Source organism: Ranitomeya imitator, chromosome 2, assembly GCF_032444005.1.
Source record: "Ranitomeya imitator isolate aRanImi1 chromosome 2, aRanImi1.pri, whole genome shotgun sequence".
NCBI classification, from domain to species: Eukaryota; Metazoa; Chordata; class Amphibia; order Anura; family Dendrobatidae; genus Ranitomeya; species Ranitomeya imitator.
The window spans coordinates 439595302-439609600 of record NC_091283.1 but is presented as its reverse complement, the minus strand read 5'-3'; the positions used below and the strand labels follow the sequence as shown (position 1 = coordinate 439609600).

Sequence of the window (14299 nt, the reverse complement as noted above, 5' to 3'; positions counted from 1 at the left end):
GCAATCCACGGAGGTCCCGATCATGTGACCGCTGACTCCTCCCCTCCTGTGACTTCATCACAGGTCCTGTGCACAGAAAGCAGGCAGCCATGCGGAAGGGTAAGGGCCCGGGGCATGGCTTACACAAGGGGGCGTGTCGGTCCTGCTGTCTGCGGGTGCGGGATCGGAGCGTCCCGTGCAGGACAGCAGGGCAAAGGTTCAAAACCGGGACAATCCCGCACAATGAGGGACGGTTGGGAGCTATGCTTGTACGGAGCATACTACATCTCCTGGGCAGGGGAGAAAGCAAAAGACAATACTGACATTACAGCAGGGGATCACAGTGGATTCATTTTGTGAGGTAAAATATTTCACTGACTATTTTTAAAAAATATTTTTCCTCACAAAATGTATCCTCTGCGATCTCCTGCTGTAATGTCAGTATTGTCTTTTGCTTACTCCCCTGCCCAGGAGCTGTGAGCACATTGAGGGAGAGATTCTCAACGCTGTAAAGCTTGCCCTCATCGTGTTATTACCGCCCTCCCGATGCGATAGCATCGGGCCTCCATCTAAGGCAGAATATGCTTATACTGCAAGGTCTTTAAATGATAACTAGCTGAAGAGCCCGGCGTTGCCTGGGCATAGTAAATATCTGTGGTTAGTTATAGCATCTCACTTCTCTTATTTTCCCATCACGCCTCTCATTTTCCCATCACATCTCTCATTTTCTCCCTCACTCCTCTCATTCCCCCTAACACTTGTCATTTCAACCTCACATCTGTCATTTTCTGATCACTCCACTATTTTTCCTCACTCCTCTCATTTTGCACTCACACCTTTTCATTTTCACCTCACACCTCTCATTTTCACCTCATCACCTCAGTATATACATGTTTGTCATCTCCCTTATATATAGTATACATCTGTATGTCATCTCCTGTATATAGTATATACCTGTATGTCATCTCCCCTGTATATAGTATATACCTGCTGTGTGTCATCTCCCCTATATATAGTATATACCTGAATGTCATCTCCTTCTATATATAGTATATACCTGTATGTCATCTCCTCCTGTATATAGTATATATTTGTGTGTCATCTCCTCCTGTATATAGTATATACCTGCATGTCATCTTCTATATATAGCATATACCTGTATGTCATCTCCTCCTGTATATAGTATATACCTGTAGGTCATCTGCTCCTGTATATAGTATATACCTGTGTGTCATCTCCTCCTGTATATAGTATATACCTGTATGTCATCTCCTCCTGTATATATATGTACCTGTATGTCATCTCCTCCTCTATATAGTATATACCTGTGTGTCATCTCTCCTGTATATAGTGTATATCTGTGTGTCATCTCCCCTGTATATAGTATATACCTGTGTGTCATCTCCTCCTGTATTAGACCTCGTTCACACGTTATTTGCTCAGTATTTTTACCTCAGTATTTGTAAGCTAAATTGGCAGCCTGATAAATCCCCAGCCAACAGGAAGCCCTCCCCCTGGCAGTATATATTAGCTCACACATACACATAATAGACAGGTCATGTGACTGACAGCTGCCGTATTTCCTATATGGTACATTTGTTGTAGTTTGTCTGCTTATTAATCAGATTTTTATTTTTGAAGGATAATACCAGACTTGTGTGTGTTTTAGGGCGAGTTTTGTTTGTCAAGTTGTGTGTGTTGAGTTGCGTGTGGCCACATGCATGTAGCGACTTTTGTGAGATGAGATTTGTGTGGCAACATGCGTGTAGCAACTTTTTGTGTGTCGAGTTGCATGTGACAGGTTAGTGTAGCAAGTTGTGTGCAGCAAGTTTTGCGCATGGCGAGTTTTGCGCGTGGCGAGTTTTATGTGTGGTGCCTTTTGAGTATGTGCTAGTTTTGTGTGAGGCAACTTTTGTGCATGTGGCAATTTTTCCGCGTGTGCAAGTTCTGCGTGCGGTGAGTTTTCCATGAGGTGAGTTTTGCACTTGTGGCAAGTTTTGCAAGAGCCTAGTTTTTGCATGTGGCGAGTTCTGCGCGTGGTGAGTTTTGAGCGGTGACTTTTGTGTTTCGACTTTTATGTGGCGAGGTTGGTGTATGTGTGGTGAATTGTGTGCTGAGGGTAATATGTGTTCAAGCACGTGGTAGTGTGTGGAGAATTTTGTGTGTGTGTTCATATCGCCGTGTGTGGTGAGTATCCCATGTCGGGGCCCCACCATAGCAACTGTACGGTATATACTCTTTGGCGCCATCGCTCTCATTCTTTAAGTCCCCCTTGTTCACATCTGGCAGCTGTCAATTTGCCTCCTACACTTTTCCTTTCATTTTTTCCCATTATGTAGATAGGGGCAAAATTGTTTGGTGAATTGGAAAGCGCGGGGTTAAAATTTCACCTCACAACATAGCCTATGACGCTCTCAGGGTCCAGACGTGTGACTGTGCAAAAATTTTGTGGCTGTAGCTGCGACGCCTCCAACACTTTTCCTTTCACTTTTTTCCCCATTATGTAGATAGGGGCAAAATTGTTTGGTGAATTGGAACGCGCGGGGTTAAAATTTTGCCTCACAACATAGCCTATGACGCTCTCGGGGTCCAGACGTGTGACTGTGCAAAATTTTGTGGCTGTAGCTGCGACGGTGCAGATGCCACTCCCGGACACACATACACACACACACACACATACACACACACATTCAGCTTTATATATTAGATGATTTTAGTGGACGAGGGACGGCCACAGGATGAGGGGTACAGCAGCAATCAGCAGAGACACATAAACATTACATATAATATGAATATATACTAACTAGTATATAAAACAAAGAAAAGGACGGTAGGTCATTTGTGTATAAGTAACAAATACAATGACAGCAGTTACTCTCAATAACACCGACTAAGTATACGCAGGCACACTTACACAGAATTAACAGTTATATGCCAGAAAAATACAAAGCGATTAACCCTTTCTATGCATAAATCAATAAGGCTACTTTCACACTAGCGTCGGTATGGGGCCGTCGCCATGCGTCGGCCCGACATACCAACTCAAACTGTGAAAAAAATGAACAACGGGGGCAGCGGATGCAGTTTTACAACGCGTCCGCTGCCCCATTGTAACGACAGTATTGTGCAAGTATCTTAATAATCACCTACTCGGAGAAGTGTCTATTACATTGGAGGCCTTTTCTCCTAACTAAGGCTACGTTCACATTAGCGTTGCGCCGCCGTGCGTCGGCGACGCAACGCGCGACGCACGCTAAAACGCGCGCAAACGCGCGCAAAAACGCGCGCGTTTTGCGACGCGTGCGTCGTTTTCCGATGAAAATCGGACGCACAGAAAATGCTACATGTAGCGTTTTCTTGCGTCCGACGCTAGCGTCGGAAACGACGCACGTGGCGAAAAACGCCATCAAAACGACGCACGCGTCCCCTATGTTAAACATAGGGGCGCGTCGCCGCTGCGTCGCCGGCGCAACAGCGACGCACATTGGCGGAACGCCAATGTGAACGTAGCCTAACTGGATCTCTATCAGGCTATTTATGCAGTGAGGAAAATAACTATTTGATTCACTGCCGATTTTGGAAGTTTTCCCACCTTCAATGTATGGAGAGGTCTGTCATTTTTAACATAGCACACTTCAACTGTGAAAGACAGAATCTAAAAATAAAATTCAGAAAATCACATTGTATGATTATTACATAATTAATTTACATTTTATTACATGAAATAGGTATTTTATACAATAGAAAAACACATTAATATTAGGTACAGAAACCTCTGTTTGCTGTTACAGAGGTCAGACGTTTCCTGTAGTTCTTGACCAAGTCTGCACACACTGCAGCAGGAATTTTGGCCGACTCCTCCATACAGATCTTCTCCAGATCTTTCAGGTTTTGGGGCTGTCGCTGGGCGACATTTGACAGCGTGACGCAACGATGCTCTGAATGATGGAAATGATCTTTCTGGTGGTAACGTTATTGCCCATCAGAGCCACCTTATGCACACAGCCTTAATGGAAACTCCAATCATTTGCTGAACTTTAGCTGAATTTTTCAGATTTTGAGGAAAATGTTTGCGCCGACTGAGATTGGTGAATGTTTTCCGAAAAAGTTTGCTCATCTCTAATCCTTACCCCATGTGGCGAGTTCCTGCATAGAGTCCCAGACCGAGGAAGATCGACAGTCATCTTGTTTTTCTTCCATTTTCTAATAATTGTGCGAACAGTTGTTGCATTCTTGCTTTCCTATTGTCCTGTAGCCCATCCCAGGCTTGTGCAGGTTTACAATTTTGTCCCTGGTGTCCTTAGACAGCTCTTTGATCTTGACCTTGGTGGAGAGGTTGGAGAGTGTGGACAGGTGTCTTTTATACAGGTAACGAGTTCAAACAGGTGCAATTAATACAAGTAATGAGTGCAGAGTAGGAGGGGTTCTTAAAGAAAAACTAACAGGGCTGTGAGAGCCAGAATTTCTGCTGGATGGTAGGTCATCAAATACTTATTTCATGCAATACAATTCAATTTATTTAAAAATCATACAATGTGATTTACTGTTTTCTCTTTTTAGATTCTGTCTCACACATTTGAAGTGTACCTACGATAAAACTTACAGACCTCTCCATTCTTTGTAGGTGGGAAAACTTGCAAAATCAGCAGTGTTGTCCACTGCTCGGACAGCCCCTAATTAATCGCTATCTTTCCCCTTCGTAATAGGATAGGATAGACAGAGCACTTTGGCACGTTAGTACTTTCGGCCGGCGCTGCCCACATCGAGAACAACTGATCGGCGAGGGAGCCGGGTGTTGAACCCAGGCCGATCAGACATTGATGACCTATCCTAAGGATGGGCCATCAATGAAAAAGAAGTGGACAACCTCTTTAAGCTATAAAAGAATGCCTTCTTTCATGCAAAAGTGAAAAAACAATGCAGAGGAGACACAAAAGGGCAATTTTGCACAGAGCATCACTCATCCTAAGGTTGTCCCTGCTTGCAGAATTATCTCAGGGCCTCGGGCTGTTTCTCTGTCCATCCTCCACAGTATACGAGGCTGATCTTTTTTTTTTTCAGGTTGACAGTTATATATAACTAGATGGTGGCCCGATTCTAACGCATCAGGTATTCTAGAATATGCATAGTAGTATATAGCACAGCCCACGCAGTATATAACACAGCCCACGTAGTATATAACACAGGCACATAGTATATAACAAATCCCACGTAGTATATAACACAGCCCACATAGTATATAACACAGCCCACGCAGTATATAACACAGCCCACATAGTATATAACACAGCCTCCGTAGTATATAGCACAGCCCACATAGTATATAGCACAGCCCACGTAGTATATAACACAGCCCACGTAGTATATAGCACAGCCCATATAGTATATTACACAGCTCACATAGTATATAGCACAGAGACATAGTATAGAACACAGCCCATGCAGTATATAACACAGCCCATGCAGTATATAACACAGTCCATGCAGTATATAACACAGCCCACGCAGTATATAACACAGCCCACATAGTATATAACACAGCCCACGTAGTATATAACACAGCCCACGTAGTATATAGCACATCCCACGTAGTATATAACACAGCCCACGTAGTATATAACAGAGCCCACGTAGTATATAGCACAGCCCACGTAGTATATAACAACTCACATAGTATATAGCACAGAGACATAGTATAGAACACAGCCCATGCAGTATATAACACAGCCCATGCAGTATATAACACAGCCCATGCAGTATATAACACAGCCCTACGCAGTATATAACACAGGCACATAGTATATAACAGATCCCACGTAGTATAAAACAGAGCCCACATAGTATATAACACAGCCCACATAGTATATAGCACAGAGACGTAGTATATAACATAGGCCATGCAGTATATAACACAGCCCACGTAGTATATAACACAGCCCATGTAGTATACAGCACAGCCATGTAGCATATAGCACAGCCCACGCAGTATATAACACAGGCACATAGTATATAACAGATCCCAAGTAGTATAAAACACAGCCCACATAGTATATAACACAGCCCACATAGTATATAGCACAGAGACGTAGTATATAACATAGGCCACGCAGTATATAACACAGCCCACGTAGTATATAACTCAGCCCACGTAGTATATAACACAGCTCACATAATATATAGCACAGCCACGTAGTATATTGCCAAGCCACGTAGTATATTGCACAGGTCATGTAGTATATAGCACAGAAACGTAGTATATAACACAGCCCATGCAGTATATAACACAGCCCATGTAGTATCTAAAACAGCCACGTAGTATCTAAAACAGCCCACGTAGTACATAACACTGCCCACGTAGTATATAACACAGCCCACGTAATATATAGCAATGTGGGCACCATATCCCTGTTAAAAAAGAATTAAAATAAAAAATAGTTATATACTCACCTTCCGGCGGCCCCCGGATCCAGCCCAGGCATTTAGCAATGCTCCTCGCAACGCTCCTGCCCCAAGAATGCATTGCAGCAATAACACGTGATGATGTTGCGGTCTCTCGAGACCGCTACGTCATCTCCGGTCATTGCCGCAATGCATTCTTGGGACCGGAGAGTCACGAGGAGCGGGAAAGTCGCCAGAAGGTGAGAATATGATGATTTTTTATTATTTTTAACATTAGATCTTTTTAGTATTGATGCTGCATAGGCAGCATCAATAGTAAAAAGTTGGTCACACAGGGTTAATAGCAGCGTTAATGGACTGCGTTACACCGCGTTATGCCGCGGTGTAACGCAGTCCGTTTAACGGACTGCTAAACCGCAATGAGGGCACTGACTGTAGTGGAGTAGGGAGGGGGCACTGACTAGAGATGAGTAGGGAAGGGCGAATTCACGGCCGGACTGTGCCCATCGCTGGTTGGTCGCGGCCGGCCGCGACCAATCAGTAACGCGGGATTTCCGTGACAGACATAGAGACGGAAGTGACCCTTAGACGATTATATAGATAGATAGAAGCTTAGTAGCGGCAATAATATGGATGCAAATAGAGGACATTGCCTCAGACTTCAAAATTACAGTGCCACACCATGTCAGGAAGAGAAGCAGCATAAAATCCTGCTCCGTGCACTGTATGGCGCTATTTATCTGGGCACCATGAGGCACATTGTACTCGGGTGCTGCCAGACTAATAAGTTGGAGCCTGTGTTTATTCCTGACACTACTGCTGGAAGGAGATGGTAATCTTCCACTTGACAGTACTGTGTCCATTTGGTAACATGAAAACTCCATTAGCCTCCAGAACAGCAATATTACTTACAGCTGAGGGTTTGTTACAATTCTATCCAGTCTAGACAATGCTCTGTGAGTTAAATACAATGACAGCACAATTTTCTCTCCTGTCCTGATGGTTTGTTACAATGTATCAGTGCTGATAACATATTAGGTCTCTCTTGTACTGTGCAGCCAGTCTTGATGAGAGTTGTAGTTGTGTAATGGCTGGAGAAGCACACGTTGCATCCTGCCATAATACACTCATAGACACGGGTTTCCAGTGCTGGAGTTTTCAGATCTATAAGTAATCTAGTTGGGCTTCCTTCTCTTATTACACTTGGCAGCTCCTGCATAAACCATGTGTCGGCAGCAGGGGGAGACATTGAGCACAGAAGAAAGATCCGCCCACTGTACAGTGAATCCGAACCTGGTAATTCAGCCAGAAATACATGGATTTAACCAAACCCCTTTTATATAATATTTGCATTATGTGACTCATCAACATCATTAATCCCTGATCTTATCAACCGTGATCGGAGTTCCCCTTTAATTCCTTTTTTTCTTATTATCATTATCACTATTTTCCTTTAAAAATGCTACATAAGTTTATTAACGTCATGAAGACGTATAGGATGTTGCTCTCGGCTGCATCGATCAGCCCTGACTCTCAGCATTTTCCATTTTGAGCTTGCTGATTTTTTTTTTTTGTCCGTCCCCGGTCGGATACATAAAAAGCCAAGAAACAATTGATATTCTTGGCTCATACTGTGAAGAAAAAAAACAGAATGCAATTCCTGCCAAGTGGAGTTTGAAGATTGGGCAGTCAGCAAACATGGTGGACGTGAGCCCCTCCAGATCTCCGAAGGCTTTATATGGGGAGCATCAAATATGGATGAGGCAATCAGAGCCGGGCTTCAGCAAAGACGGTGTCGTGTCCGGCCTCAGGAGCCTCCAAGATGCCCGGTATTGGGGGAGGTGCTAGGAAAGTTTGGGGTTTTAACTTTTGGATTTTTTTGTTTAAGTATTTTGAGCCACATTAATGCAGCTTCTGTGAATAAGCAACAGATCAAACAATGCGACGTCTGATAATCACGTTCTGCAACATTCTAGGAGGCATTTTCTTACAAAACATCTATATTTTAAGATCTATTCTTGAGGTCAGTGAATTGAATTTATTTTTACACCCAAAGGTCAAAAAACATGTTCAGACCGAACACTTCTTATGTCTGAAAATTTGCTACATTGTATCTCTGCATTTTCTTTTAAGGATCTCTGCTCCCTGTCAATGACCGAAGCATTCTTGTTTATATCCAAAATCTGTACGGACCTGATACTTCTCACAGTGAAAGGGTTCTTACAATGTCCATGGACAGTTTATAGTCCCTGTAAACACATCACTACTACAAGTCTCCCTCCTATCCTGGTAATTTGTAACAACTAATAATGTATCATAGCAGAATTCTCTAGACTGGATACAGTTATAGCAAACACTCAACTGTATATTAAAGGGGTTGTCCAGGCTTAAGGTTTACGTCATGTGACTGCAGACTAGTGAATCTTAATATTGTGTGCCAGGATTCTCCGTTGCCGGGAGCTGGCAGGAGATTTGCATACATGCGGTCACATGCTGACTAGACATGCAAGTTAATTGAGCAAGGTGGGACACATCTAGTCGGAATGTGACCGGAAATCGTATAGTTGTGGTCACATGCCCTCCGGCGCCGACATTGGAGAATCCTGACAGCATGCACTGTGTGAGCTGCGAGGTTTCACAAGTCTGCAGTCACATAGAGTGCAGCACTGAACTCAGGACTGGACAACCCCTTTTAAGCTTCTGGATATGAACAAGATTATTTCCATCCACTGGGGCGTCTGATACTGTTGTCAATTTGTAGACGATCTCCTCTATAGAATAAATATCGCCACATTCGTAGTTACGGTTCTCATCTCAGAATTCACCCACTAACCTAGATTTTTTAAATTCTTTTAGCGAAGTCAAGAAGAACTCTTACAAATACTTCAGATGGTGAAGAAGAATGAAATCAGCATTGAAGAAGCGATTGCTCGATCGGAAGAAGGCGGGAAGGTAAGAAATGGCACCAATAACCTAATCGATATCTTGAATGGCTTCTCTAAACCCGGATATGCTTGATTGACAGGTCTTTCCTTTTGGAGACCTCTCAAAAAAGATGAGTGGAGCAGGGAGAAATCAGAGGAAGTCTGCACAGTCAAGACTTTTCTCCATGTTTGGCTTTGTTTTTAAACTGTCTCCTCTGAAATGCAGCAATATTTTATAGTAAAACCACAGTTGCCTCTAGTGGAGAAACCTGTGGGTCCGTGGCTAACGGGAGTCTGTCAGCATAGAATGACTGTTCACCGCTAGTGTAGCCAAACAGCTCAGTGCACCTTCCCACCTACTTTACTTCCCTCTATTTCCACTGTTCTCTGATTCTATGGCTTCTTTCACACTTCCGTCTTTTTAGATCCGTCACAATGGGTCGTTTTGGGGAAAAAAACGCATCCTGCAAATGTGCCCGCAGGATGCGTTTTTTTCCCATAGACTTGTATTGCCGACGGATCGCGACATAAGGCCACACATAGCATCCATCGTGCACTGGATGCGTTGTGTTTTGGCGGACCGTCGTCACAAAAAAACGTTCAAGGGAACGTTTTTTCGTACGTCGCATCCTGCACTTTGGAGTGCACATGCCCGGGCGGAGATCTCTAGCTCCTCCTCTGGACTTTAGAATGGGCAGCGGATGCGTTGAAAGACTGCATCCGCTGCCCACGTTGTGCCCAATTTTAACAACGTCCGTCGGTACGTTGCGCCGACGCTTTGTGATGGCTCGGTACAGACGGAAGTGTGAAAGAAGCCTATGAAGCCAGAGCTGTCAATCAAAGAAGAGGTGGTGAGGAGGAGATAGAGGAAAACAAGCAGGTAGGACTGTTTGGTCACACCAAGGCTGCCAGAGTTCCAGTACTTTGTGAACAGTTATTCCATACTGACAGAATCAATTTAAAGGGGTTGTCCGGCCCTAGGATACAAGTCTATGTGACTGCAGACTTGTTAATCCTCACATACTGCACGCTTTGACAATTATCAGGTGCCGGCGCAGGGAGCGCATGACTGCAAGTATGTGATTTGCATATATGAAGTAACATACCGACTAGACATGCGAGCCCTCACTCAATGCAAGTTTATTCAGACAGGCCAGACAAGTCTAGTTGGAATGTAAATTGTATACATTTGGTCACATGATTGTCAACTCCTGGTGCCGGCACTGAAGAATCATTATGGCACACAATGTGCACACTATGAAAACTCACAAGTCTGCATTCACAGAGTAATTACAGGTGTGTAGCCTAAAGCCGGATAACCCTTTTAAGTTAGCATGAATTTCCTGTAAGGTTCCCATTGAGATGGATAGTTGATGGTCTAACGATTGTGTGACTGATAATTAGACATGTACCTGGACTTATCTGATAAATGTACCCGCTCCGCTCAGTCAAGTGCACATTTTACTTTTTAATTTAAAAAATATATATTTTTATTAGGTCAAATGTTGAAATATTATAAATGAAAGGGGCGTCATTCGTTAATTTTATATTTTGACAGATGGAACTTTTTCAAGTGCAGTGATACCAAATATGAGTCTTTTTACGTTTTTGTTTTAAATTATTTTTTGTGTGCTGAGCGAACATTTTTACTGATACCATTTTGGGGAACATATAATGTTGTGATCGCCTTTTATTGCAATGTTGTGGTGTAAAAAAAAAAATAATTGTGTTGTTTTTGATTTTTGTTTTTGTAACACCATTAATCTATATATATATATATAATTACCTAAGGGGTACTTCCGTCAGTCTGTATCGAAAATTGGCCGCGACCAATCAGCGATATTGGGGCGGGATTAAACACGATTCACTTTTTACTATTGATGCTGCGTATGCAGCATCAATAGTAAAAGCAAAGAATGTTAAAAATAATAATAATAAAAAAAAAACCATTATATTCTCACCTTCCGAAGTCCGCTGCAGCCTTTCCCGCTCCTCGGTACGCTCCGGTCCCAAGAATGCTACATGATCACGGGTTATTGCCGCTAGGCATTACTGGGAACGGAGCATCGCGAGGAGCATCAGGAAAGGCCTGGGCTGGATCTGGGGGCCGACGGAAGGTGAGTATATAACTATTTTTTATTTTGTTTTGTTTTTTTAACAGGGATATGGTACCCACATTGCTATATACTACGTGGGCTGTGTTATATACTACGTGGGCTGTGTTATATACTATGTGGCTGTGTTATATACTACTTGTCCAAGAAAAAAAGAGTTGTGCCCGCACTGCTGCCTTATGCGATCATCTTATGGTGTGCCTTGTAAAGCCGCTCCAGTGTAACTACCCACTCATCCATGCAAGGGCACTCTGGGTGCACAGCCAAGAAAAAAGTGCATAACAATCCAATGAAAAAAAGAAGAAAAGAAAACGGCTTGCACTCACCAAGCCCGATGAACTGTGACAGTCTTTATTAGAACATATGCGGTAAAATCAGGGAGAACGTGTCCATGTAGGATGACAGCTGTTTCGCGCGCAACCGCGCTTCCACTGATCCGATGGCATAGAGGAAATGAGGTAACTATTTATACAAATGTAACCCCCTCCCATCTTATGGCATCACACATAACAATCCCCTACTATATAAAATGTGAATACAAAAACATAACCCAAAAGAAAAAAATATTATTAAAACAATGCAGCTTAAATCCAAAAGAAGGGGGAAAAATGAGACGGGAAAGTCACTATGTACTATGATATTCATGACAAATTAACCTATAAAAAGACCGACATGTGGATTTTCTCATCCAGGCCCATTGGTCCTACGGCATTCGTACGCATTATCCATATTGCCTCACATCTCAAAAGAAGCCTATTCAGATTGCCGCCCCCCTGTGGTAGGAACACCCTTTCTAAACCAACAAAGGAAAGCGACTTAATATCGCCATGATGTACCTGCCTAACATGGTTAATGAGATGGAGAACCCCCTTCCCCGTGCGGACCGAATTGAAATGCTCCCTTACCCGAACAAACAGGGGACGGTAAGTCTTACCTATATAATAAAAGCCGCAAGGGCATAATATAGCGTACACCACGTGTGTGGTTTTCCAAGAAATAAACTCACATACCACATGATCTATGGGACCAATTTTAAAGGTTTTTCCCGTGAGGTGATAAGAGCAAAAATTGCACTGTCCACATTTAAAGTTGCCTTTAGGGGTGCCCTCCGTTAACCAATTTTTACGTTTAGACTGTACCCGATTGTGTACCAACATATCCTTTATCCAACCATAGAGCGCTTTTTTGTGTTTTCAAAGTTGTCACCCACCATTATATACAGCCTTTTTCTGGAACAGACTCTGACCCATTCATGGTATCCATTGTTTAGGTTAATGATTCTCTCCTGAAACCTCATTGGGAGATGTACAGCTACATTTCCAGTGAAATAAAGATGACTACAATAAAATAAACTCAAATGTACAAAAAAATTGAGAAAAAATACCCAGCATGGTTACTGTCCTTTTAAATATGCAGCGGTGAGAAGGGAGGCAGTTCTAGTGTCAATGGGAGAAAGAATAATGATTGATTTTTGGGGGGACTTTTGATAAATAATAAAAATAATTATAGTTGCCTCAATGGTTATAAAGTAATAATGATAATTATGTGTAATTGATGTAGTTGCAATCTTACTGCGCTCTCCAAGAAAATGTCAATTTACTGCCATATCCCAGTAAAAACAGCACAGCGGGCAGTATGTTCCATTCCCCTAATAAGTGTTAGAATGTCATTAGCATAAACTACATGTTTTTGCTAATTTGAATACATAAGCTTAATTCTATCACAGCACATTAATAGCTGAAGAAATACAAATTTCTATAGACCTGCCAGAGAGAGTAAAATAATCTATAAGAGTAATAATAACATTGTTGTAAGATGAACTTGTACATAGGGGCAGTATTATAGTAGTTATATACTTGTACATAGAGGCAGTATTATAGCAGTTATATTCCTGTACATAGAAGGCAGCATTATAGTAGTTATATTATTGTACATAGGGGCAGTATTATAGTAGTTATATTCTTGTGCACAGGGACAGTATGATAGTAGTTATATTCTTGTACATAGGGGCAGTATTATAGTAGTTATATTCTTGTACACAGGGACAGTATTATAGTAGTTATATTCTTGTACATAGGGGGCAGTATTATAGTATTTATATTCTTGTACATAGGAGCAGTATTATAGTAGTTATATTCTTGTGCACAGGGACAGTATGATAGTAGTTATATTCTTGTACACAGGGGCTGTATTATAGTAGTTATATTCCTGTACATAGAGGCAATATTATAGTAGTTATATTCTTGTACATAGGAGCAGTATTATAGTAGTTATATTCTTGTACATAGGGGCAGTATTATAGTAGTTATATTCTTGTACATAGAGGCAGTATTATAGTAGTTATAGTCTTGTACATAAGGGCAGTATTATAGTAGTTATATTCTTGTACTTAGAGGCAGTATTATAGCAGTTATATTCCTGTACATAGAAGGCAGCATTACAGTAGTTATATTATTGTACATAGGGGCAGTATTATAGTAGTTATATTCTTGTACATGGGGGCAGTATATAGTAGTTATATTCTTGTACATAGGGGCAGTATTATAGAAGTTATATTCTTGTACATAGGAACAGTATTATAGTAGTTATATTCTTGTACATAGGGGGCAGTAATATAGTAGTTATATTCTTGTACATAGGGGCAGTATTATAGTAGTTATATTTTTGTACATAGGGGCAGTGTTATAGTAGTTATATTCTTGTACATAAGTGCAGTGTTATAGTAGTTATATTCTTGTACATAGAGGCAATATTATAGTAGTTATATTCTTGTACATAGAAGGCAGCATTATAGTAGTTATATTATTGTACATAGGGGCAGTATTATAGTAGTTATATTCTTGTGCACAGGGACAGTATGATAGTAGTTATATTCTTGTACAT

General features: G+C 41.8%; 1 protein-coding gene across 2 annotated transcripts in view; it reads left to right on the top strand.

Moving 5' to 3' along the window:
* Positions 1-14299, top strand: part of LOC138664323 (formin-H-like) — a 268459-nt gene that overhangs the window by 51753 nt on the left and 202407 nt on the right. For both annotated transcript variants that reach the window (XM_069750931.1, XM_069750930.1), the window contains exon 2: positions 9235-9330. In XM_069750931.1, coding sequence (XP_069607032.1) covers positions 9235-9330 — 96 coding nt within the window. The remainder of the gene's footprint in view (positions 1-9234; positions 9331-14299) is intronic.